At 41.9% G+C, this 22,850-nt stretch overlaps 1 protein-coding gene across 1 annotated transcript; it reads left to right on the forward strand.

The window, feature by feature from the left end:
- Positions 1–18,592, forward strand: mboat1 (membrane bound O-acyltransferase domain containing 1). Its single transcript, XM_030072917.1, has 13 exons — positions 1–263; positions 807–952; positions 1,283–1,360; positions 2,853–2,948; positions 9,142–9,197; positions 9,385–9,439; positions 10,435–10,627; positions 12,574–12,766; positions 13,352–13,455; positions 13,828–13,892; positions 14,048–14,180; positions 17,309–17,460; positions 18,295–18,592. The coding sequence occupies exons 1-13, from the start codon at positions 174–176 to the stop codon at positions 18,488–18,490; spliced, it is 1,557 nt and encodes a 518-aa protein (XP_029928777.1). The 5' UTR covers positions 1–173; the 3' UTR covers positions 18,491–18,592.
- The last annotated feature ends 4,258 nt before the right edge of the window (positions 18,593–22,850 follow it).

Here is a 22,850-nt window from a genome sequence, read left to right on the forward strand (position 1 = left end):
AGGAGGAGGGATAGCTGTGATTTTCTGCCTGGCCTCATTCAACCCGTGGACTGGTCGGACTTATCACGGAACGCCTCTGACGAACGATGAATTTCAGTCGTAGAAAAACGCAGTAAACGTCAGGAAAAAAAGTCAACCAGGAATAAGAAAACGTCGCAACACAAATACGCAAGATGGGCGACCAGATGGACGCTGCGTTTAAAACCACTGGATCCAAGTGGCTGCTGCCTGTCAGTGAATACTTCGGCTTTCCTCTGGATCAGGTGAGGAGTGTGTGTACCTGCTCAAGGAGGGGGTGTAAACCGGGCATCTGCCTTAATTTCTGTTTTAAGACTTGGCAACCCTGCATCCTATATCGGACGGCGATGCACGAAATAACATGCAATTCCGTGATATATGGTCTTATGCATGTAATCTGTTTGCTGTAGTGATACTGAGATATCACCAAACAAAACACCACAGTTCCTGTAATGAGATGACAATAAATATATACAAAAATAAGTAAATGAATTAATTAATCATAACAGGGATACAGAGATACCACCAAAGACCAAAATCCCTGTAATAAAATAAAATGCATTAAAACAAACATGACAAGGATGCAGGGATCCCACCAAATAAAACGCTAGTGTCCCAGTGATAAAGTAAAATATGAAATAAAATGGGGAAAAAATCAGTGTAAACTCACTGTGGATTGCCACAGGGTTACTGCAAGTTTTTTTAATTTTTTTTTAATTTTTTATTTTTTATGCTGCACACTTGAATTTCTTGAATGATTTGAGACCCCCGCCCCACCCCTCACCCAGGTGAATTTCCTGGCCTGCCAGCTGTTTGGCCTTGCTGCTGCCTTCTGGTTTCGTCTCTACCTCAGTCCCAGCCATGCCAGTCCCCTGGTCCGGCATGCTGTGGCCACTCTGCTTGGCATCACCTTTGTTATATTCTGCTTTGGCTGGTAAGATGCTGTTTGAGACACAGTCACACAACTCCTCATCAGATTCATTGTAAATCAGTTTATTTCCTTGGGGTTTATATCTTAATGGTAAATTGGCCCTCTCTTGCAAATTTTGCATTCTGTATTGGCTACTTCCAGAAAATGACAACTGAACAATTTTAGTATTATTGGTGTAATGTTTGTAGGCCTTATTCAAATGGATAGACACAGGAGAAAAGTCTGTGGAAGAGAGCTCACTTCCGCTGTAAATAAAAGCACAGCAAAGCAGAGTCTTACCTCTCATAATAATCATGATGCAAGTGATTTCACAGAGTGTGTCCCCTCCTCCAGGTATTCAGCTCATCTCCTGACTGTGGTGCTTTCAAGCTACTTGATCATCATCAAAGCTGATATCAACAATGTTCACAGGTGAGCACTGATTTTCATATTAAAGGGAAAATCTAATTTTGCCATAGATGGTCATAGTTGACACTATGTTGGAGTGGAAGTTATTCCCTGGGCTGAAATGTCTGCAGCACTGACATGAGTATCAAATTAAAATTTTAATATCATGGAATGCTCCATAATATTGACCTGAAATGCTCAGTGCAGTCACATGTGTTTAGCCACATGTGTTGACAATGAGATTCCATCAAGCATGGGAGGCCGGCACAATGTTGTTTTACAGTTGTATAACCATCTGTTAGACTGGTTGGTTTGCAAGTCTGAGGTTCAAGATCAACAAGATCCAACTTTACCTCATCATCCATAAGTTGCCATAAGTGTTGGCTGTAGACCAGACCAACCTGTCTGTTTGTCCGCACGTATGCTCCTTTTCAGCAACGCCCTGCTGCACATTCATTCACCCCCACACCTGGAAGCTGCCCAGTTTAACCACAGTCTTCACTGCTGGTTGATGACAAAACGGCTGTAACAGAATTGTGTCATTTCCTAGACAACAGTGGTGCAACACTAAGTAGTCGTTGTTGCTGTCACTTGAAACTTGACGGACGAGCTGGGCACAGAAACTCTTTCGTCACAGGTGTGGGTGTGGGTGTGTATGTGTTCATGGGTTGGGAGGGTGGGTGTGGGAGTTTGCTGTGGGGGCTTAAGGCAGATGGTGTAATCCACACATGCATACTGATAGTGAGAATACTTGTACTAAATAACACTTGGTTATAAAAAAAAAAAAAAAAAAAAAAGAACACAAAGCCACTTTTTCATTCATGATTTTGTTACTCATACCTTACTCACCTCTTTCCCAGTCAATACCCTCCTCCCCTACACACACACACACACACACACATACAGATAGCACTAATATTCACTCCACCCCTTTGCTGTTCTTCTAAAATATGTGAAGATGGACTGAAAAATTCTGGTTGGAAGCTTGAAACTATTGTAGAGCAAGACATGCCAGCCAGACCAGTCTGATAGATGATAGATATATCGAATGGACTACGTTGTGTGTGTGTGTGTGTGTGTGTGTGTGTGTGTGTGTGTGTGCCTACATGGATGTGTCTTGCAACAGGCATGTGTTTAGTGTGTGCACGCATTGGCAGTCACACAAGTTCCTTCATGCTAAGTTGTGTGTGTTTTTTGTGTTGGGGTTATTTAGGGTTAGGGTTACGACAGATTTTTCCCTTCACAAGGTGAGGGATTCATGTCTTTTATTTCTCAGGTATTCTAGTGTGCAGGGAAAACAAGATAAAGCTGGTATTGTTCTATTTGGGTGGAAGCAAAATGCAGTGGAAGCACTTGAATCTTTTCTTTCCCCTTGTCCTGTGCCAACATGATAGAGTAAACCATTTATCAGCCCTATTTTGTACCGTTCTGTCAGATCAGCTCAGTTTATTTGACCTCAGACTTGTCTTGGCCTTGTGTCCAAATGGTTTACGTGATTTTGTTTTGCTCCATACAGGTATTCTATGGTCATGGCTATGGGCTACCTGACAGTGTGCCAAATCAGCCGAGTCTTCATCTTCAACTATGGAATACTATCCACAGACTTCTCTGGGTAAGACTAGGCTGACTCACTTGCTTCTCTATCGTGTTTCCCTTTCCTCCACCTGCCACACCTCTTTGGACGCTGTGTGTTAGTCACAGCACTTCTCATGTTATCAGTTAATGTGTCCAAACCGGTGCTCTACCTGCTTGCACAGTCCCCCAGCGCCACAGCCGCAGCCTTGTGTAAATAACACCACTGATTAAAAAGGCGCAGGTTGGACTGTTAACGGTTGACATTTCCCGGCTAGGTAGAGCGACTCACCTGCCCAGCAACCGTGACTTTGTTGCGTCAGGATCGTGGCTGCTTTGTAAAGGAGGGGGCAGTTCACAGTTTCATGTTTGTTTGAAGAGTTTCATTCCAAAAATACCATGTAGCCTTCCCATTGTAGACTCAATTAATTGCATGAAACGTATTTGCTCTTGCTTTTTGGGCATTCAGGCAGTGCTCTTAACCGGAGAGATTTACAGTGTCTGCCATAAGATTTGATTCCTACATCACCAATTTTACAAGCAACCATTAGTAAGAAGGTCAATGGTTAGAGCCATAGTACACTGGCAATATTCCTGTGAGCATAGAGCGCTCATGTAGAAGAGACCTGCTAAAAGAAGAAATGGAAATTTAGCCAAAGAGAGAGAGAGAGAGAGAGCAAGCAAGTGGGAGGAAAGGGGTTTCCATTACAGAAGAATTGGGAATGACTCTGCTGTCATATCTCATGATTTCAAAATCACACGATTACATCCTGAAAAATGATACTGTTGTCAAAACAAAGGTCTGACCACAGCTATTAACGGCAACCGTTTTTTCCAACCTACTTTGACTTTAGTGGCTTACAGCTATTTCAACAAACAGCCCATGGACACAGTTTTACTGACATGCAGAGCTTCTTGGGACCCGCAAACAATAGATAAATAATCAGCAAAACAAAGAGCAACCGGTACATATTTATATATATATATGCCTTGCTACAATACATACAAAGTATACATTGCCTGAAAGTTCAAGTGTAAGTGTGAATTATTAAAAACGGAGCACAGAAAGTGCAGTAGACTGGAATCGAATCCCAGTTCTCTTATGGTATTTGTGTATAAGATAAAGTTGGGATGGAAATCCTCCACAAAAAGTTCAGATAAGCTTGATAGGGGCCATTTCTAAGGTGATAGTTTGCTTTGCTGACTCGAAATGTGTTCAGCAGCTCCTTTGGCCCTTCCTGATGTGGGTGAGTTTAGGCATTGGAAAGTTCTGGCAGCGTGCGTTCAGCTCTGTGAGAGTCTCGTGATGAGCAGCCGGGCCTGTGACTCACACTTGGTAGGCTCATATATTGAATTAGACAGGCAGCTCCTGTCAGCTTTTGGATTGGACAGATGAATGGTTGTGAATCACAGGCATGGCATTCATACATAGAACTGCTTACCCTATATGAGCAAATCAAATGCAGTTTGCCTTGGATTTTGGTTTGCAGCAGCAGGTTAATATTTAGGTTCCTTTACAAGATTTCATGAAACTATCAGGCACCGGTGGGAGCATTTCCTGTTTTAGAGCGAGAGACCTTAGAGTGAGAGATCTTTTTCCCAGTTTTTCCTCATTTTATGTTGACAAAGCACTCCCATCTATTTATGCTGGTGATTTGCTGTTTTCCTACCTTTCTCCCGTTTTGCTGTGCTTGTGTGTGTTCTCCTGATGATCACCCTGATATCTTTTGTTGCTTTCTGTGTGGGAGGATTTCAAAGACAGTTCATCTCGGGGTTGCGTCTGGTCTCTAGATTTCTAAAGGCAAAGCTGGGATTTCCTGAATTTGTGGTGTCGCAGCAGAACAGGATTTGAATTGGGTCCAAAACCTTTAGTGACTGTGCATCACAGTGTCGGTGAGCAGCCTACACTGTATGTTTTGTTGAATGCTCCTCTGCGAGCCAATCTTTAGCCTGATTTAGTGCTGAGACAACAGTGTAGTCTACATGGAAAAACAGAGCCTGCAGGCACATACAGGCCAAAATGATCTTACAACCATGCCAAATCACAGGAAAACAAAAACTGGACACCAGAGGTAGACGTATTTAAGCTTACAAGACTAGTTTGTGGTTGTGTGAAATTATTTTGAAAATGTACATGCAGGAGGGAGGGTTAGGCTGAAGCAGAGTCTGTTGTCCACAGTGGTTTGAGCTACGCATGCAGCCTGGCACCCTGAAAATGTTGCTCTGCAGCCAACGGCCAGCCTGTATTGAGTTGGCACTGCCAGCCACATGGCCAGCCTCTCCCTGCCTGGCTTTACCATGCTGTGCACACAAAGCAGCCCTCACACACAGGAACCAGTGTGTGAATGTGTGTATGTGTGTATGAGTGAGAGAGAGGGAGAGAGGGAGAGGGAGAGGGAGATAGGGAGAGAGAATTTTGTGAGCCTAGGCTCTTTTGTATACACGCCCACCCCACACACACATTCTTGGGACAGAGAGGTCTCTATCTGTGAATGAAAGTAGAGCAGGGGGTGTGAAACTAGAGCAGGGTCTCTGCTCAGGCTTATAGTACAGTTGGTGCCTCTGCTGTCACATCTTGCACATCTCGCTGTCCGTGAACTGTCCCTTCCCAATAGAGCAAATAGAACTGGAAGTTGGTCTGTGCTGTTAAAAGCAAGCATCCAACCAAAACATCCTTTGTGTCACCTCCTGACACACAGTTTATTCTGTATTCATTTTCTTAACACATAGGCCTATGTTTGCTTATTCTAATATTTACGCTGATTGTTTCTCAGGACTAGACAAAAGTGTGTGTTTGCATTTCCCATAGAGAACCCTTACAATACACTGGTTTCAAAGAAGATGAATAACAATAAAGAGGGTGTTAATACTTTTGGATGTGAAGGAACAGATCAAAAAGAATTCAGCTCGACAAATTTGAAAGCATAAAGAAACATACTTGTTTCTTTTACAGAACATACACCAGTAAGGAACACCTTGCAGGTGCATGTAACTGTTTGGGCCCTATCTTGCGCCAGACTCCCTAAACCCGCTATTTGCGGATTTAGGATTTAGGAAGAGGCGTTCCCCCGTAAAAGTTGCTATCTTGTGCACCTCCCGCTATCTGCAAAACACCTGCGCTACCCGCTATATTATGTATAGGCATGTTTTGGGCGTTACGCCAGTTAAACCAATCAGTGTGCCAGGTGCCATTGCCTTTAAGGGCAGGATGCGCTATCCTAAATCCTAAATCCTAAACCCGTGAAGGAGAGAGGGAGGTAGATTTTCTCAGGGCTTCTACTGAGGCTAAAGCAAGTTGGCTTTATATACATATTAGGCTATATATTATATTATAGGCGAGTTAATTCGGGAGGTGGAGCCACATGTGTCCAAGTGGACGTGTCACAAGGTTGTACTGATTGAGTAAAATCCCCGGGTCACACCACACACACACAAGAGGTAGAGGTGGAACTATGGGCTCTATTTTCCCGGCGCAGCGCAGGGTGGCGCAGTGAGGCGCACCCTGCGCAAAGCTATTTTCGACCAGCGCAACCCGTGGGGCGCACAGTTTCTTATTTTCCCAGACCGAGGTTCGCCGAGATGGGAGTGGCGGCGCAGCAGGGGGAGGTGCCGACAGATTCAACCTGGCGCAGTGACATTTTCGTGCCAAAAGGCTTCGCCGAGGTGCGCCAAAAGCTCGCCTCCTGAAACCACGTCTACTTTCGGCGCAAGGCGCAGCGGGGCCGGCGCAGTGGAATTTTGGCTGGCAGGCGGGCAGTGCGCACACGTCTCCAAAACCTCACAGATTGTCAGGCACAGTAACAATGCAATAAATAAACACAAAAAACACAATTCAATGCTATAATCTCAATCAGCACATAAATGTATCTCCATATCGACTGTCCCGACACAACTGATGTCAGATCAAAGGAGATTGGCACCATTTGGCAGCATGGAAACCCAACCTGATCACCTGTCAGTCAAACAATGTATCCAGTACCGTGATGTCTTTTTTCCAGTCATGGTGTCTGGCACTGCTTGTGTTAACTACACAGTTCTTCTTCCATATATATAAATATTCCACACTGGGTTTCCGTTATCCGGTAATCACCGGACTATGACTGGTAGCCTAAAATCAGCCAAAGTCCGGTAATTTTTAAATGCCCGGTGAAAATATTCCCTCTAAGCACAATTTGAATTTTATTAAAACAGTCAATTTTCACGTAATTTTATTTATTTATTTATTTATTTATTTAAAAAAATAGCCTGCGTGATCCCTGTCTCCAATGTACCAGAGAGAGAGAGAGAGAGAGAGAGAGAGAGAGAGAGAGTTTTTTCTCTGCAGAACCGCGCAGCAAAGTTGCCTGGGGGAGAACAAGGTCACAAGACTGATGCGCATTGCAAGTTGCGGAGAGACACTTGAGACTTTGGATTTTAATTCAGCTGCTGAATTTAGTTTTTATTGCATCTATTTGATTTCAAGTTGGCAGCACGCAGCGTTATTAAAATGGTATGAGCCAGTTTTTTTGTTTGCAAATTGTAGTTGCATTTGTTTGCAATTGTATGCAATGTTCATGTTAAAAGAGCACAGGCTTGTGCAATATTTATTTATTTATTTATTTATTTATTTTAGACGTTACGCACTTGAGTCAATTGACGGCACTAATTTTATTTGATATAGCCTACTTTTCAATAAAAATATTACGATATAAACTGACATGCCTTGATGTCACTCTTATGTAGCCTGCATATAATTTTAAGCTCAATAAATTCAGATAATATTTGACCGGAATTTCAAACATTTGTCCGGTAAATTGAAAACCTGCCGGTCATATTGTCCGGTGCCAATTTTTTTTCTAGGGGAAACCCTGATTCCACACATATAGAAAATGTAAAATGCATCGGTTCCTTGCCAGACTCTGGGCGTTTAGAACAGCAAATGTAAAAGCTTTCATGAACCGGATTTTGTTTTAATCTCTAGTATGTCGTTGCATCAGTAAGTGACGGGAGTCAAAAGTTGCAAAACAAACATGTATTTATATGAATATGGTGAGGATTATCCTTTGAGGTAAAAACATTCATTAAAAATGGGGGCTTCACAGTAAAAATTTATATTTGCTTGTAAAAATCAATAACTTTAACAGACGGTGACAGAGCTGGAAAAAGAGAGATGCGAGGCAGGTAGGTAATGGAAAGACAGGGGACTCAGGAAGACGAATTTAAGGATAGATGCATGGATGGATGGATGGATGGACAGATGGATGGCAGGTAGCTCCAGCGACATTCCAGCAGCCAAGACTGGCCTCACTGCGTGTGTGTCGCGGCTGCTCTCTTTCTCCATGTCAATTGTGTGAACGTTCATTACGCCTTCGCGCAGCGCATTTTAAAGGTGAGGACAGGGGCTCATTTGATTGGTTTAAAGTGAATCGGCTGTGTCAAACCCACTCCACGCCTTCTCTCCTCCCTTGCGCCGGTAGGAGGAACGGCGCAGTAGTTGCGCCAAGGCGCACGGCGTGCCAAAATAGCAAAATCCACTTGGCCACTCCCAGCTGGCGCAGCGCAGCTGCGCTGCGCCTCCACCTCGCCTGGTCTGCGAAAATAGAGCCCTATGTGTAAACTAATTTATTGACAAGGTAGATTGGGCAAATAAAATATTAAAAATAAAAATATAGCACAGCTGCTGGCTTATGATAAAACAATAAAACGTGCTGGCGTAAGTGTCCAATTAAAACAGTCTTTCCTCTAAACAGTCTATATGAGTAATATACTCAGTCCATTCCGGCGGCGTCCTGGTATCAGTCCGACCGTGTGCGTGGCGAGGCTCCGTCGGGGCGCACATTGAAGCCGCCTGGGCGCGCTCTCGTAACAGCCCAAAGTGGTCAGGACCACCCGCTATCCGCTATCCCTAAAGTGTGTGCGCAAGATAGCAACTTTAGGGATAGCGCATGAAACACGCCCACGGACACACCTCCAGGCGCAAATGATGCAGTCGGCATAACGGATAGCGGGTAGCGGGTGGCGCAAGATACCGTTTAGGGATAGCGGAAGTTCCTAAATCCGCAATTTGCGGGTAGCGGGTAGTGGCAGCGGGTAGCGGGTGGCACAAGATAGGGCCCATAATGTCTGTCAGAGGTGTACCATTGATTATTTGGCACAAGCATGTTTTTTTCTAGCACTGTGTTAGAGGTCGAAAAAATGCCACAAAAATCCTGAGAAAAAAACAGCAACAACATTTGTTTGCCATCTCTTCTCAGGCCTCTGATGATAGTAACTCAGAAGATCACCACGCTTGCTTTCCAGCTACATGATGGTAAGACAAAGGATGCACAAATATACATGCACACAAATGCCAGCATGTCACTGGTCAACGTGTTTTCAGTTATGTTATGTTTTAGCTTTTCATTTAGTACAAAAGTAGACGTGACTGAATGACTGCAGAACAGAGGAATTGTTTCTGAATAGATTTTCTAATGAGGACATCTCTTATATTTTCCCAGGTATGTGTAAGAAACCCGAAGAACTTAGCCCAGAGCAGAAGCGTCAAGCTGTAAAGTAAGTATTCACCATGGTAAAGATGGTAAAATACTCATGAGTTAAACATTTTTAATATTGTGGTGATTATCTCTTTCTGTGTGAAATATGACTGGAAAATACCATGACTTTGTATGTCAGACACTTTTGGATAAAGTGGAACTCGTGCTTGTGGATCCCTCCTCCTCTTACCTTGCCTAATTTTACCTATTCTTGCATAAACCCTATCTTTCAGACATATTATTTGCAATATAATAAGACATGGCATCAGTATTTGTGGGGAGCCAATTTCCCTGTCAGCATGTATACACATAGGATGTGCTTGGATTAATATCTTGCTTAAAGATAAAATAATCAACTCTTTTTTTCCCTGTAGCCAGCAAGGACAATGACAAAGGACACTCAAGCATGGTGAATACCATGTCTATGTTCAAGCATGCTGGAAAATAAAAATGTCTTTATTTTGCATGGAAAACATTACATTTGTATGCATGTGAAGATATAAATCTACTTTCATTTGTCTACCATGCACACCATTTAAAAATACATTCAAAACGTTTTTAATGGAATTGGGATTGATCATAAACTGTGGCTTTGCTACTGTGCAGCATCCTCACAACTCTAATGGTTTTTTCTTGACTTCACATCAGTTTAAGGTTCCAGTGATTCTTAAAATGCAGAGCAAGTGTGATGATGTCAGGGCTCCAGGAACCTAATCAATACCCAATGTTTAAATTACATTGGTATGAAATCAGTAAAGAAACTTCTCTTATTTAATAAAAATGGATAATACACTTGTAGGTGTAGGTTTCCAGAGGATTTCTCTTTTTTGAGTCAAGTGGAATAATTTATGTGAAAAATAAAGCAGCATGCATTTCACTTGTTTCCATCAAACTTGGTTGAACATTTGGTGCCACTCTGTTGCACTTGAAGTGATTGTTCTCAACGTACTGAAAAAAAAAAAATCAGTTCTGTAGTTTCTCCTCAGCGATTCCTTTTGTTTGTTCTTTCCGCAGTGAGAGGCCCTCATTAACAGAGTACCTGAGTTATAATCTGAACTTCCTGAGTGTCTTGGTGGGGCCTTGCAATAACTATAAGGACTACGTAGACTTTATCGAGGGCCGACACATCCGCAGGCGGCTCAGTCAGCACTCTGGGACCTGCAACGGCCAGAATGGCTATGATAAGATGCCCGACCCATCACCTGTGGTATGTTCTGGTCTTGAAGCTGTTTTGAGTCAAACTTGTCTTGGTCTCAGCCATCACTTGGTGTTTCCTGGAATGTTTTTCTCTACCTGGTCTACGTGAGTTTGCTCTCTCCCTTCCACTCCAAACAATTGAAGGGGTCCCGGCTGTGTTTAGAGGTGGTCCTCAAACCCCTAAGCACAATCTAGCCAATATTTTCTGTATTAATTAGTTGAATTTTGAAGGATGTATAATAAAGACCTCCTGCAGATAGAACTACATCTCTATTTGTTGTTTAAAAATTCCTTAATAATTGGCAATACTACAGAGCCTGAGAAGTGCAATGAACAAAAAACAAATCAAGGCCACAATTTACCAATTGGAATTCTAAATGAAAGGGGCTTCAATGCTTCCTCTCCCATTTCCTTAAGCATAAGATACACTGGACCATGCTTTACCTAAGGAATGGAGACAATACCCTCCCACAGTTCCTTGCAGCAGCAACATTTACTGCGACACACCATTTGGCCGTTCACATTGCAAGATGTTTACTAAGTTTTGTTGTGGTTCTTAAGCTATTATATGCATAGGCTTATAATCATCATGATCACAATAGTAACCACAACACAGGCGTCTGTCTTTCACGAAAAGATATGAGATGTTTTTGACCAGATGATGTTTTTAATTCAACATGTTCACATGTGCACCGTGTTTGTAAGCCTGTTATACCTATCGTGCAGGAATCTAACAATTATTGTCATACTATCACACTAATAGGGATTCAGTATGTGAGCAACCATTCTTAATGTGTGTGTGTGTCATTTCATTTCACTTTTGTGACCGGCAGCCTATATTCCTTTTTTATTTCAAATACAACCTTCGTTTTTTTTAGTGTGTTGTCCTCGTTTATTTAACTTGAATGAAACAACACAGTAAGAACATACAGGGTGAAGTATCTAAGATGGGCTTTTTATAGGCCGTTTTTAGAAAACATTGCAGTTTGACCATGGCAGACCCATGTCAATAACATCCATAATGTATAATTACATAGCCTAGTGTAAGGTCAAGGAAAAGTTGTAAGGAAAGGACATAGGCCGTCATTTTTTTTGACTGTTTTACCACAACCTTAGTTCCATGGATAATATGGATTAAGAATTAACAGCACATTTCCTGCTGCTGTAACTATTTGTCTGTGTCAGATGTAAAGACTAACATGTGAAGCTGATCAGATCATATGAGATGTGTGGAAGGGAAGCAGGTCCACTTACAGGGCAACTTGGCGACAAACGTTGTCTGATGCAGTTGCATCAGAGAGGAAGCATACTGCACACTTATCTCATGGCCATGAAATCACTAAAATGCGGAAATGAGTTAATAAGGGAACAAATTATAGCTCGTGGCCACAAATGATTAAATGGTCACCATGATTTTTTTTTTTTTTTGCACCTCCTGGGCTCTGTACATTACATTTGGAAAGAGAGAGAGACACAATTACTGTCTGATTTGGTGTTGTATTTATTCCCTACCCCTTTGTATTGATATGCATTGTTTATGCACACCATTTTCATAATGTGACATCTACATTTTAGTGCACTGTATCAAGTAAGTTTATCGTACCATTTCTGTTTAAATAAAATTGGAATGGGAATTTTAAATTAAATTTAAAAGTCATCTGAGTCAATTTGTCATTCACTTTATCATATATGTTGTACATATTTTATTAGTCTGTCCACGTGTCATGTAGCTCTGTTTTACACATTTTCAGTCGATTTTGTATTGAGTATTGTATTGAGTATTGCAATGTATTGAGAGATATATAGTCCTGTGAGTTCCTTGCCAGTACCCGGCCAAAGTCTCAGTACTGACTTGGTCTCAGCCCCTGGACCCTGTCTTGTCTCAAACAATGATAATTTCCATTGGGAATGTATGTTTAGATGGTTGCTCAGTGATTCTCATCTCTCTCTCTCCAGAGTGCCGTCTGCCATAAGCTCCTGGTCTGCTGTGGCTGCATGCTGTTCTTCCTCATTGTGACCAGATCCTTGCCGATCTCATACAACGCTGACACCGACTTTGTCAGCCATGCTCCCTTCCTCACCAGGCTCACCTACGCTTTCTTCTCCATACAAGCAGCAAGGCCCAAATTCTATTTTGCCTGGACGCTAGGTGAGCACTGTCTATAAGAAAATATGTTTTGTAAATGAATTCTTCATTTATGCCCTTAATGTATCCCAGAGCTTCCCCTTTCCATGGATATTGAGAGTTGTAGTGCCCCGTGGTCTGTCTACTCTGCCCAGACCAAAATTTTGGGGGAAAAACTGAGTACTTGTCAATAGGCAAAATTGGAGATGCTAAATATCAGCATAAGCTTTTGTCAACTTTAATCAAAATATGTCTGTGTTGGCCTTAAAAAAACACCATCAGTCGTTTAGACGTCTTCCAAGAGCTCATAGCTGTGACTCGCTAGAAATTTTGTGCTCATTCTTCTATGTATGTGTTTTCAGGTGAGTTCATGTGCGCACAGGCTTGTCTTGATATTCAGTCCGTGGTGTAAGTTTTGTGCACTTTGAGTTGCACAGAGCTTCACCAGAGTGAAAAATTTTCTTCTGACTTTTCTAATTTTGTCTCCTGTCCTGCCAAAAATATTTTTTCTATAGAAGTTGGTGTTCACGAGCATCTCTTGCTCTATTTTTGGTTAATAATTAAAGCAAATTAATTAATTAAAGCTTCTTTTTCCTCTGTCCCTGTCAGCTGATGCCATCAACAACGGCGCAGGTTACGGTTTCAAGGGAATAGATGAAAATGGGAAGCCATCCTGGGACCTCATCTGCAACCTCAACATCTGGGGGATCGAGGTACACTGATCGAGGTCTCACTTAAATACAAAAAATAATGCAGACTTTTCATGCTCATCACTGGGTTAGTACTGTGTCATGTAAACAGAATTTGAAGTTGGAGAATTGACTTGTTTACTCTGTGTTGTAAAACCAAGGAAATTTTGTTGTTCAAAGTCTGTCAGAGACATAACACGCAAAATCATTTGACTCACCATTTGAACCTTACCAAAAACGTAAAAGTAGTGCATTTCAAGTATATTCTTGAAGGTAAAGCTTAACAAATGTATCCAGACACCTTGATTTTCAACCCTGAAGTGGATGGGTTGTGGAGTGTCTACCATCAGTCAGGTTACAGATTACTGGTTATTGATGCCCTGATCTTTTTTCCAGACAGCGACCAGCTTCAAGACATTCATAGACAACTGGAATATTCAAACAGGAGTTTGGCTCAAAACGTAAGTGCTACACCATCCTCCGTTTTCATTCTGGTGAAAGCGATGGCTCATTCAAATTTAAATGTGTATGATTTACCCAGATTGGAAAGTCGACTTTGTCAATTCAAATGTCCTTCGTAGTTAAACAGTCCTCTCCTCTGCTCTCCTCTCCTCAGTGTATGTTATGACCGAGCCCCCCGGTACCGTGTAGAATTGACCTTTATCCTGTCTGCCCTGTGGCATGGCGTCTATCCCGGCTACTACTTCACCTTCATCACCGCCATCCCCATCACCATGGCAGCGCGAGCCGTGAGTACTCTGCTTCCTCTGGGGTTTCAAAGGCAAAACTAAAGCTTACAGTTGAAAGTTGAATTTACAGTTTGCCTGTGGAAAATAGAAACAAGTGGGGGGGTCATAGTGACAGATACCCTGGAGATCAATAATAGCGAGATTTCAGCCTGTGGAATAGGCCAGTCGCTCTGAAAATACACACTCTGGCGTCTCTGGAGTTCAGTAACTGCTGATGCTTTGCTGAGTTCTGCATCCTTGCCAAGAAATGCATCCACCCTTTTTTACCCTAACCCTTAACCTGAGGAAACCCCTGCCTAAACTTTTTGGACATTTTTCGACTTGGGGTTTGTGGTTTTGTTATAATGACCCTTCTGATTGCTCCGCCTATCCATCACCTAGCAGGAAAAGGTGTGACTCACACCACACCACTACATTCCCTCATACTGACCTCAAAAACATACACAGGCAAATGTTTTACTAAACTTCCATATCGCTTTAAGGAATTTGTCATAGTTCTTGAGGTATATCCTGTAGCTGTTAATTCTTTATACAGTTGCTCATAATGTTTTAAAATGTAGTAAAAGTCTATTCAATATTAAAATTATTTGTAGAGGAAATACTGCTGGTTGTAGTAACGTTTGGATTGGCATTGTGATACCAGAAATACTGTTATTTACATGCTGTGAAAGTGGCAATACAGCCTCAACAGCAGAGGGAGCATTAGTAGTTTATGTAGTGGGTGTGGTAAAACATCCTCTTCTTCAAGGCAGGGATACGAGGCTGTAGGTCACTAGAAAGCAGTGAGAAAGTACCTCAAAGAATAGCCACAGCATAAACCGCAAACTCAGTCATAAAATATTACTACTGCGATTTACTTTTGTCCGACAAAACTTTACCAAGGGTGTTAAGAGGCTCAGCAAGACATTCACACAAATCTAAAGAAAAGCTCATACAATTAAATTAATAAATTAATAAAAATTAAATTAATAAAAACAGACTTGATCATAACATCTTTAAAATTAACCCACATCCACTGCAGAGAAAAATAAAGAAAGAACAAAATCATGAATGCAAGACAATTAAAGTCATTGGAATCTCCTGTAGATGTTTCATGACTGCAGCAATGCACAGTTCACATATCTATCTATCTATCTGTCAGCCATTTGTTTTTACCACTCCATGCAGATGCTGAAGTTTAAAGCTGATTTAATTTGCTTTGAGTCCTGTGCCGTTTCATGCTTCGCTACGTGTGCATCATTCTAAAAGCCCGACGAGAGAAGTGGCAAGGACTGGGAACTGACTGGTCTTTTCACAAAGTCACCAAGAGCAATTCATGTGCAGTTTTTTTATCCGGAAATGTGTAAATCTCATTTTATGTGCATTTTATGCTCTGAAACTTTGTAAGTTTCACCTATTTTTGTACCTGTTTCATTTATCTGTGAAATCATGCAACATACACTATATTACCAAAGGTATTCGCTCACCCATTCAAATGATCAGAATCAGGTGTCCTAATCACTTGGCCTGGCCACAGGTGTATAAAATCAAGCACTCAGGCATGCAGACTGTGAAACAAGACATTTGTGAAAGAATGGGCCGCTCTCAGGAGCTCAGTGAATTCCAGCGTGGAACTGTCATAGGATGCCACCTGTGCAACAAATCCAGTCGTGAAATTTCCTCGCTCCTAAATATTCCACAGTCAACTGTCAGCTCTATTATAACAAAATGGAAGCGTTTGGGAACAACAGCAACTCAGCCACGAAGTGGTAGGCCACGTAAAGTGACGGAGAGGGGTCAGCGGATGCTGAAGCGCATAGTGCAAAGAGGTCGCCGACTTTCTGCACAGTCAATTGCTACAGAGCTACAAACTTCATGTGACCTTCAGATTAGCCCAAGTACAGTACGCAGAGAGCTTCATGGAATGGGTTTCCATGGCCGAGCAGCTGCAGCCAAGCCACACATCACCAAGTGCAATGCAAAGCGTCGGATGCAATGGTGTAAAGCACGCCGCCACTGGCCTCTAGAGCAGTGGAGACGCGTTCTCTGGAGTGATGAATCACGCTTTTCTATCTGGCAATCTGATGGACGAGTCTGGGTTTGGAGGTTGCCAGGAGAACGGTACATTTCAGACTGCATTGTGCCGACTGTGAAATTTGGTGGAGGAGGAATTATGATGTGGGGTTGTTTTTCAGGAGCTGGGCTTGGCCCCTTAGTTCCAGTGAAAGGAACTTTGAATGCTTCAGGATACCAAAACATTTTGGACAATTCCATGCTCCCAACCTTGTGGGAACAGTTTGGAGCGGGCCCCTTCCTCTTCCAACATGACTGTGCACCAGTGCACAAAGCAAGGTCCATAAAGACATGGATGACAGAGTCTGGTGTGGATGAACTTGACTGGCCTGCACAGAGTCCTGACCTGAACCCGATAGAACACCTTTGGGATGAATTAGAGCGGAGACTGAGAGCCAGGCCTTCTCGACCAACATCAGTGTGTGACCTCACCAATGCGCTTTTGGAAGAATGGTCAAAAATTCCTATAAACACTCTCCTCAACCTTGTGGACAGTCTTCCCAGAAGAGTTGAAGCTGTAATAGCTGCAAAAGGTGGACCGACATCATATTGAACTCTATGGGTTAGGAATGGGATGGCACTTCAGTTCATAGTATGAGTAAAGGCAGGTGAGCGAATACTTTTGGTAATATAGTGTATATTTAGAGTATGTTACCCAAACCACTCAGTATTTTTGTGGGTATGACTTTATGCAACACAAATGAAAAAAATATACATTTGTGAAAAATTTGTGCAACAACTTACACAGTTATGGTTTGTCTTCTGTGGGTTACAGTTAGTACCATACTTAGTACCAAGTCCATTAAAAAATACTTCCACAGCCAGGCCACTCTCGTCATCTGAATATGTGAAATTGGATGGAATGTGACTTGATTGGGTTAGTCAAAACATTATTAACAGCAAAACTCAAACATACAGCTTTAGTATTTGCCCTTGCAGCATTTCGGTACCAGCATTTCTCTCCTGCCCATCCCCTTTATTTACTCTCCCCCACCCCCTACCCTTTCTGAGAAGTGCAAACCATAAATCTATTAAGTATGAAGTGTTGTTTGTCTCTTCACATCTTTTACTGTCAGATACGCAAGAATTTCCGCCACCACTTCCTGTGCTCTCGAGGTGTGAAGCTAGTCTACGACATTATAACATGGGCCGCCACTCAGCTGGCCATCTGCTACACGGTTATGCCTTTTCTACTGCTGGCAGTAGAACCCACTATGGTTTATTACAGGTATGTCATATATCCGCTGTTACATAGCTCTCGCATAGGTGTCAGTGCTTTCGGTATGAGTCATGATGAAAGCTGTGCTCCTATTTGGTGATCGTACCCAAAGACTCTCATTTATATTCTGGCTGGTGGAGGCAGCTTCAAACTTCTCTGAGAATTTGTGGGCTTGTAAATCTGTTGCTGGTCTTGTGGTATTTTGTCAGTGAGCCAGCTTTCTGTATTTCTACCAAATCCTTCAGTTAGGGGAAGTATCTCTGAGGATGCACCAAACAAGATGTTATTGTCATGCCATAAAGTCGACTGTTACAAGCTCTAGAAACAAATTACATCTAATTTATGACAGGTATAAAGATAACGTGACTGTAGTGGAAAGCGATTCTAAATTAGTTATTCTAAATAGACACCCGACATCTGCCATGCCCTCTCTACAGGTGGATGAAGGCAGGAGCTTTTATATTCTCATTTTTCAAATCTCAGAAAATATTTCTTTATAATGTGCATCAATTGGTAAGGGAGAAATAAATCTCCATCTCCATCAACAGGTCATTTAGTCTCTTAATTCCATTTGTTTTCACTGCTAATCTGCTAATCTGCAACTCGTTTCCAGGATTTTCTTGATTTTCTTGATTTTCTGCCAGTGGGATTATCTCATTCCACTGGCAGATTTTTCCCATTTTATTAAGAGTCAGTATGAGACTGATTTACTTGTTTAAATGGATATTTTGATTCTGGTTGAGTTTCCATGAAACATTTTCTTAATGTGTTGCATGCTAGGTTACATCACTCAGCACAGAGTTACAAAACGTTGATTCTACATTTCCATCTCTCTCTCCCTAGGTCTATGTACTTTCATGTGCACATCATCAGCATTCTGGTTGCGTTTGCCCTGCATCAGAAACACAAACCTAGGGACCCCTGTGCCGCCACCAAAACGTTTTCCTCCTCCTCCTCCTCCTCCTCTTTCTGTTCCCCGTCTTCACGCTTGTCCCAGTGCCAGGCTGCTCACTCCAACAACAATGTCAAAGGAGACTGAAAAATCCTTCTCTGTTTTGCTGCCACTTCGCTTGGAGCTCAGTCCACGATCTTCTCCTACAGACAAATAAATATCCCCGAAAGGCATTCAGCAAACTGAAAATGGGACATTGTGTTGCTTTTTTTTTTTTTTTTTTTTTTTTTTTTTTTTTTTTTGAGGCAATGCAGAGAAAAATGTGACAACCTCTGAAGGTAAAGCAAGATGCGGGAGTTGAATCTGTGCCACTGGACGTACATGGGACATGATCTGACTGGCTGTGCCATCGCAGTAAGACTGAGAATGGAATGCACACAAGGGACAGAAAGAGCATCTCTCTTACCTCTCTCTCTCTCTCTCTCTCTCGCTCTCTCTCTCTCTCTCCCTTTCTCTCTGTGCCCACCTACACTCCCATCGTGCCCACTCCAGTAACAGTGCAACAATGTGAAAAGAGAAAGGAGGCTCTCTTACTCTCCTCTCCTCCTCTATCTGCTCTGTCCTGCTGAAGGATGGGCACCAAGCCAGCAAAGTGGGACAGCAACTCATAAACACAGGGAAACGCACAGGGAGCAAATACCATGGTATACACACACACACACACACACACACACACAGACAAGCACAAGCCCTCTGCATAAATATACACAAATATGCACATACTCGTTCTCTCACACTTGGTCACACTCTGATGGCACACAAAGGCAGCCTTGTGTGGCCTCAACAAAAGACTATGCCTAGAGGAGAGAGAGAGAGAGAGAGGGGCTGTGTACCCGCTGTACCCACCGTGTCTGGGGGCTAGTAGGTGTGTGTCAGTATGTGTGTTTGTGTGCGCGTCCAAGTGATCAATGGTTCCCCTCTGTGCACCACAGTTTGCCACCAACCTCTGTTTGTGACCCTACAGAACTTGCCATGAGAAAGTGTGGACTTTGGCGGCGTGTTTCCTCCTCTGTCAGGTTTTTCTTGGCGGGGTGGGACGGTGTCTGAAACAGCATTTAGACCATGAAGCTCTCAAACTGTCCAGTGTGGCCAATGCTATTGAAATTCTTGAAGGCACGATGGCAGCTCCTCCAGGTGAGGAAATTTGCCTTTTCAAATAGTAGGGGAAAACACTGGACTATGTTTTGCCTCTATTGACTCCCAATGTATCCACATAGGCTGTGGGCTATAGGCTGTGGAAACATAGGGGCATATCTAACGACAAATAAAGGAATCAGTAGGCTGACATTTTTAATAGTCAATAGTCTTCCAAGGAGTGAATGAGGCGAGCTATAACTTATGAGTTTGCTTTTTTTGTTGTTTTGCATTACACACTGAATCAAAACAAACGCTATGTGGAAAGAGTGCAAAAATGGTCCTAAATTGGTGTTGTAGTGTCAGTACAGAAAAAAGGCTAGTTAAGAACATGTTGTGCACATGGTGCTGGATACCATGTGTCATGATAGAGAGTAACTGAACAAAATTATTTGGTTATACTGAAAAGAGATTTTTTGCTCTTGCAAGGTACCAATTTCATACATTACAAAAAAGCAAAATTTCCCCCCCAAAAAGGAATTATACACTGTATTTCACCTGTAAATCTTCTCATTAGGAGCATGGTACTGTCTTGTGAATGAATATACATTTGAAAACATGTTGGTCTTCCAGAGAGTGTCAGCAGCTACACAGTGATTTAACAGAGACATCTGCTGGTTGTTTATGCTGATGCAGCCCTAGTGGAAAAAAGCCATGAAGGTAAGCCATATGGTTCTGACTGGAGCTGCTGGGCTACATCTCCCAAATTCAATTTAAACTATGCATAAACAAGAAGTTTATATATCTATTTTTTTCAATCAATTTTATAACCCCCCCCCCCCCCTCCCCCACTCCCCCCCCACCCCAACTTTATAACTTTATGCTTTCTTTTTCATTAGCTTGTACAATTGCACAACATATGTTGATGAATCAGAGGAGACTTGTGATTACTGCCTTCATCTGGCTATAAATTACTGCTTAAAATTGCTAACTTTGAGGGGTTTAAGTTTGAAATGTGGCTGTGCAGTATGCCTTAACTTGCAGCACACAGTCTGCTCTGGTCTGGTGAAATCACATGTTGTGTTTAGCACATTTACAGCAACTCTCTATGGTGCTTTAATCAGAGCTGCTGGATTTTTATTCGCACTGAACAAAATTGAGCATTAAAGTAACAAAGGTTATAACTTATTTGATTATTTTTCTTTTTGAGGATTGTGTTGTGAGAAAAGCCTGGGAGTGTGGGGACTTCCAAAAAGATGGTCTTTAGCTCGGGTAGTAAAGGTACCATTGGCTGCAGGCTGGCTCGTCAGCTCGCAGCTAGGCTTACAGGTTAGTTAAAAAGAGGCTCACTAACAAGTTGTTTTTAAAGGTAGCTCAAGTACCACTGTAGGAACACTTTTTCTCCAGTGGATGATGATGCAAAAAATTAACTAAAATCCACAATGTCAAAGTGTCCATTTAAACGCGTCCTGTTAATGATAGATTTCTAGGCAGAAGCACCTGAGAGAGAATCTGAGGGAAATCCGTCTCCCCACAAGCCGCCTTCATAAAGCTGTGAGATCATCCAGTGGAGAAAATACATGATTTGGTCCAGTGCAGTTTGCTGTTGTGATGGCATGGCTGTTTTATTCAGGAATGAGAGGGGATGCCATCTTTCTCCTATTAAAACCATGTTTTAAAAAGTCACAAAGGAGCAAATAGGCTGTAATAATGACAATAATCTTGACATCGAACTCCCAGTGCAGATATTAACAAGTAGTCCCACCAAGACTATATCAAAATCTCATATGAAGGCTCTGGTAAATGCTTCAACCTCAGTGTGTTTTATATCTGCATTAGGACTTGTAATTCTTAACACAGGCCAAGAGCTTGTGGCAGGACCAACAGCATTTCAGTTTGTGGCATGAGGAGGGATGATAGGAGATGACATGCACCTTAGTAACACACGTCATTAAATAAATAATTTAACATTTTGGACAAAAAGAGATGTGGAAAATTGTGCAGATGCAGTTCTCCATTGCTTTTTTTTTTTTTTTTTTTCCTAATTTGAACAAGTTGCTCTCTGGCTAAACCTTTTGTCTCTTGGGTAATAATGGAGTAAAGGCGATCTAACTGCAATATATACTGAAACTTTGCTTGAACATTTTCACATTTTACCGCAGATGACCTCTGTTGGAGTTAATGAACTGTCTGCTGCCAGTGTGGGCTGCTCTGGGGATCACGTAGGCCTTAGCGCTCCTTTTGAAGGCAAAGTTTTGACTACATTTATAATTATTGACATTTAGACTCACCCAAAACCCTGAATGCCAATGGCTACAGTTAAATCCCCAGGAAAGCCACTGCTGAAGGCTGATTGCTCCTAAACTGCACACGAGATGTGTGTGTGTGCTAAAAAGTGAAAATGCTCTCCTAAAGGATGATTTTTGATGTAACACTAAAACACCCATGGGAAACCTAGCCCATATTAACTGATCTGAATGTACTCATAACCCTTTGGCTTTTTGTTGTTATTATCAAGCAGCTGTTCACGGTACTGTATGTCTGTGTGTTAGTGGTGTGTTTTAAATGCAGGGAACAGAGCGACGAGTGGCACATATTACTGCTAATTATATGAATGTGCTGTCAGAATGAGCAGCTATTTGAATGACTTACTACTGGATAATGAAGCTAATACTTTTTTTTATGTTTTTGCACACGTGTGTATGATCTAATATATTGCCTGTGTGTGTGTATGTGTGTGTATGAGAGATTTTTTTTTTTTTTTTGGTCCCTATTACTTCCTTTTAGTGTTGTGCATGTTCCATATGGAGGAAATAAAGGAATGGAAATAACGGTGCACAGAAAACACAAACTTGTACTGTGATGGATAATGATATTCTATTTGTTTTTTGTTAATTTCACTGTATTGCACTTGATGTATCAAAAGTAGATACATTTTATAATGCTAATGAAAAATAGGAAAAATAGCTGGGTAATTTTAAAGGCTTTTTTTTTTTTTTTTTTAAGCAAAATAATTCAACATTCAGCAGGGCAAATGTACCTGGAGACAGTGAAACATTTAATAGTATAGTATTGAGAAAAAAAATGTATCCATCCTTTTGAAACTGCACTTGTTAGTATATAGTTTAAACAAACCCACTCATAAATGGACAGGTAATTGCCAGTAAAATTAAGCTTAATGTTGTTTTTTGGTTGTTTTTTTGTTGGTTTTTCTCACATGGTGTAGGTGAACACTTCAGAAAGCAAATGCCTATAAGCAACACTGAATTAAAAGCAAGCAGCCGTGTACACAACTAAACACACATGCCTGAAAGACGGTTTCTGAGTCACGGAAAGGGGGCAGAGCCAGTCACACCAACTCTCCATGCAACGC

The sequence above is a fragment of the Myripristis murdjan genome, chromosome 16 (genome assembly GCF_902150065.1).
Source record: "Myripristis murdjan chromosome 16, fMyrMur1.1, whole genome shotgun sequence".
Classification (NCBI taxonomy): Eukaryota; Metazoa; Chordata; class Actinopteri; order Holocentriformes; family Holocentridae; genus Myripristis; species Myripristis murdjan.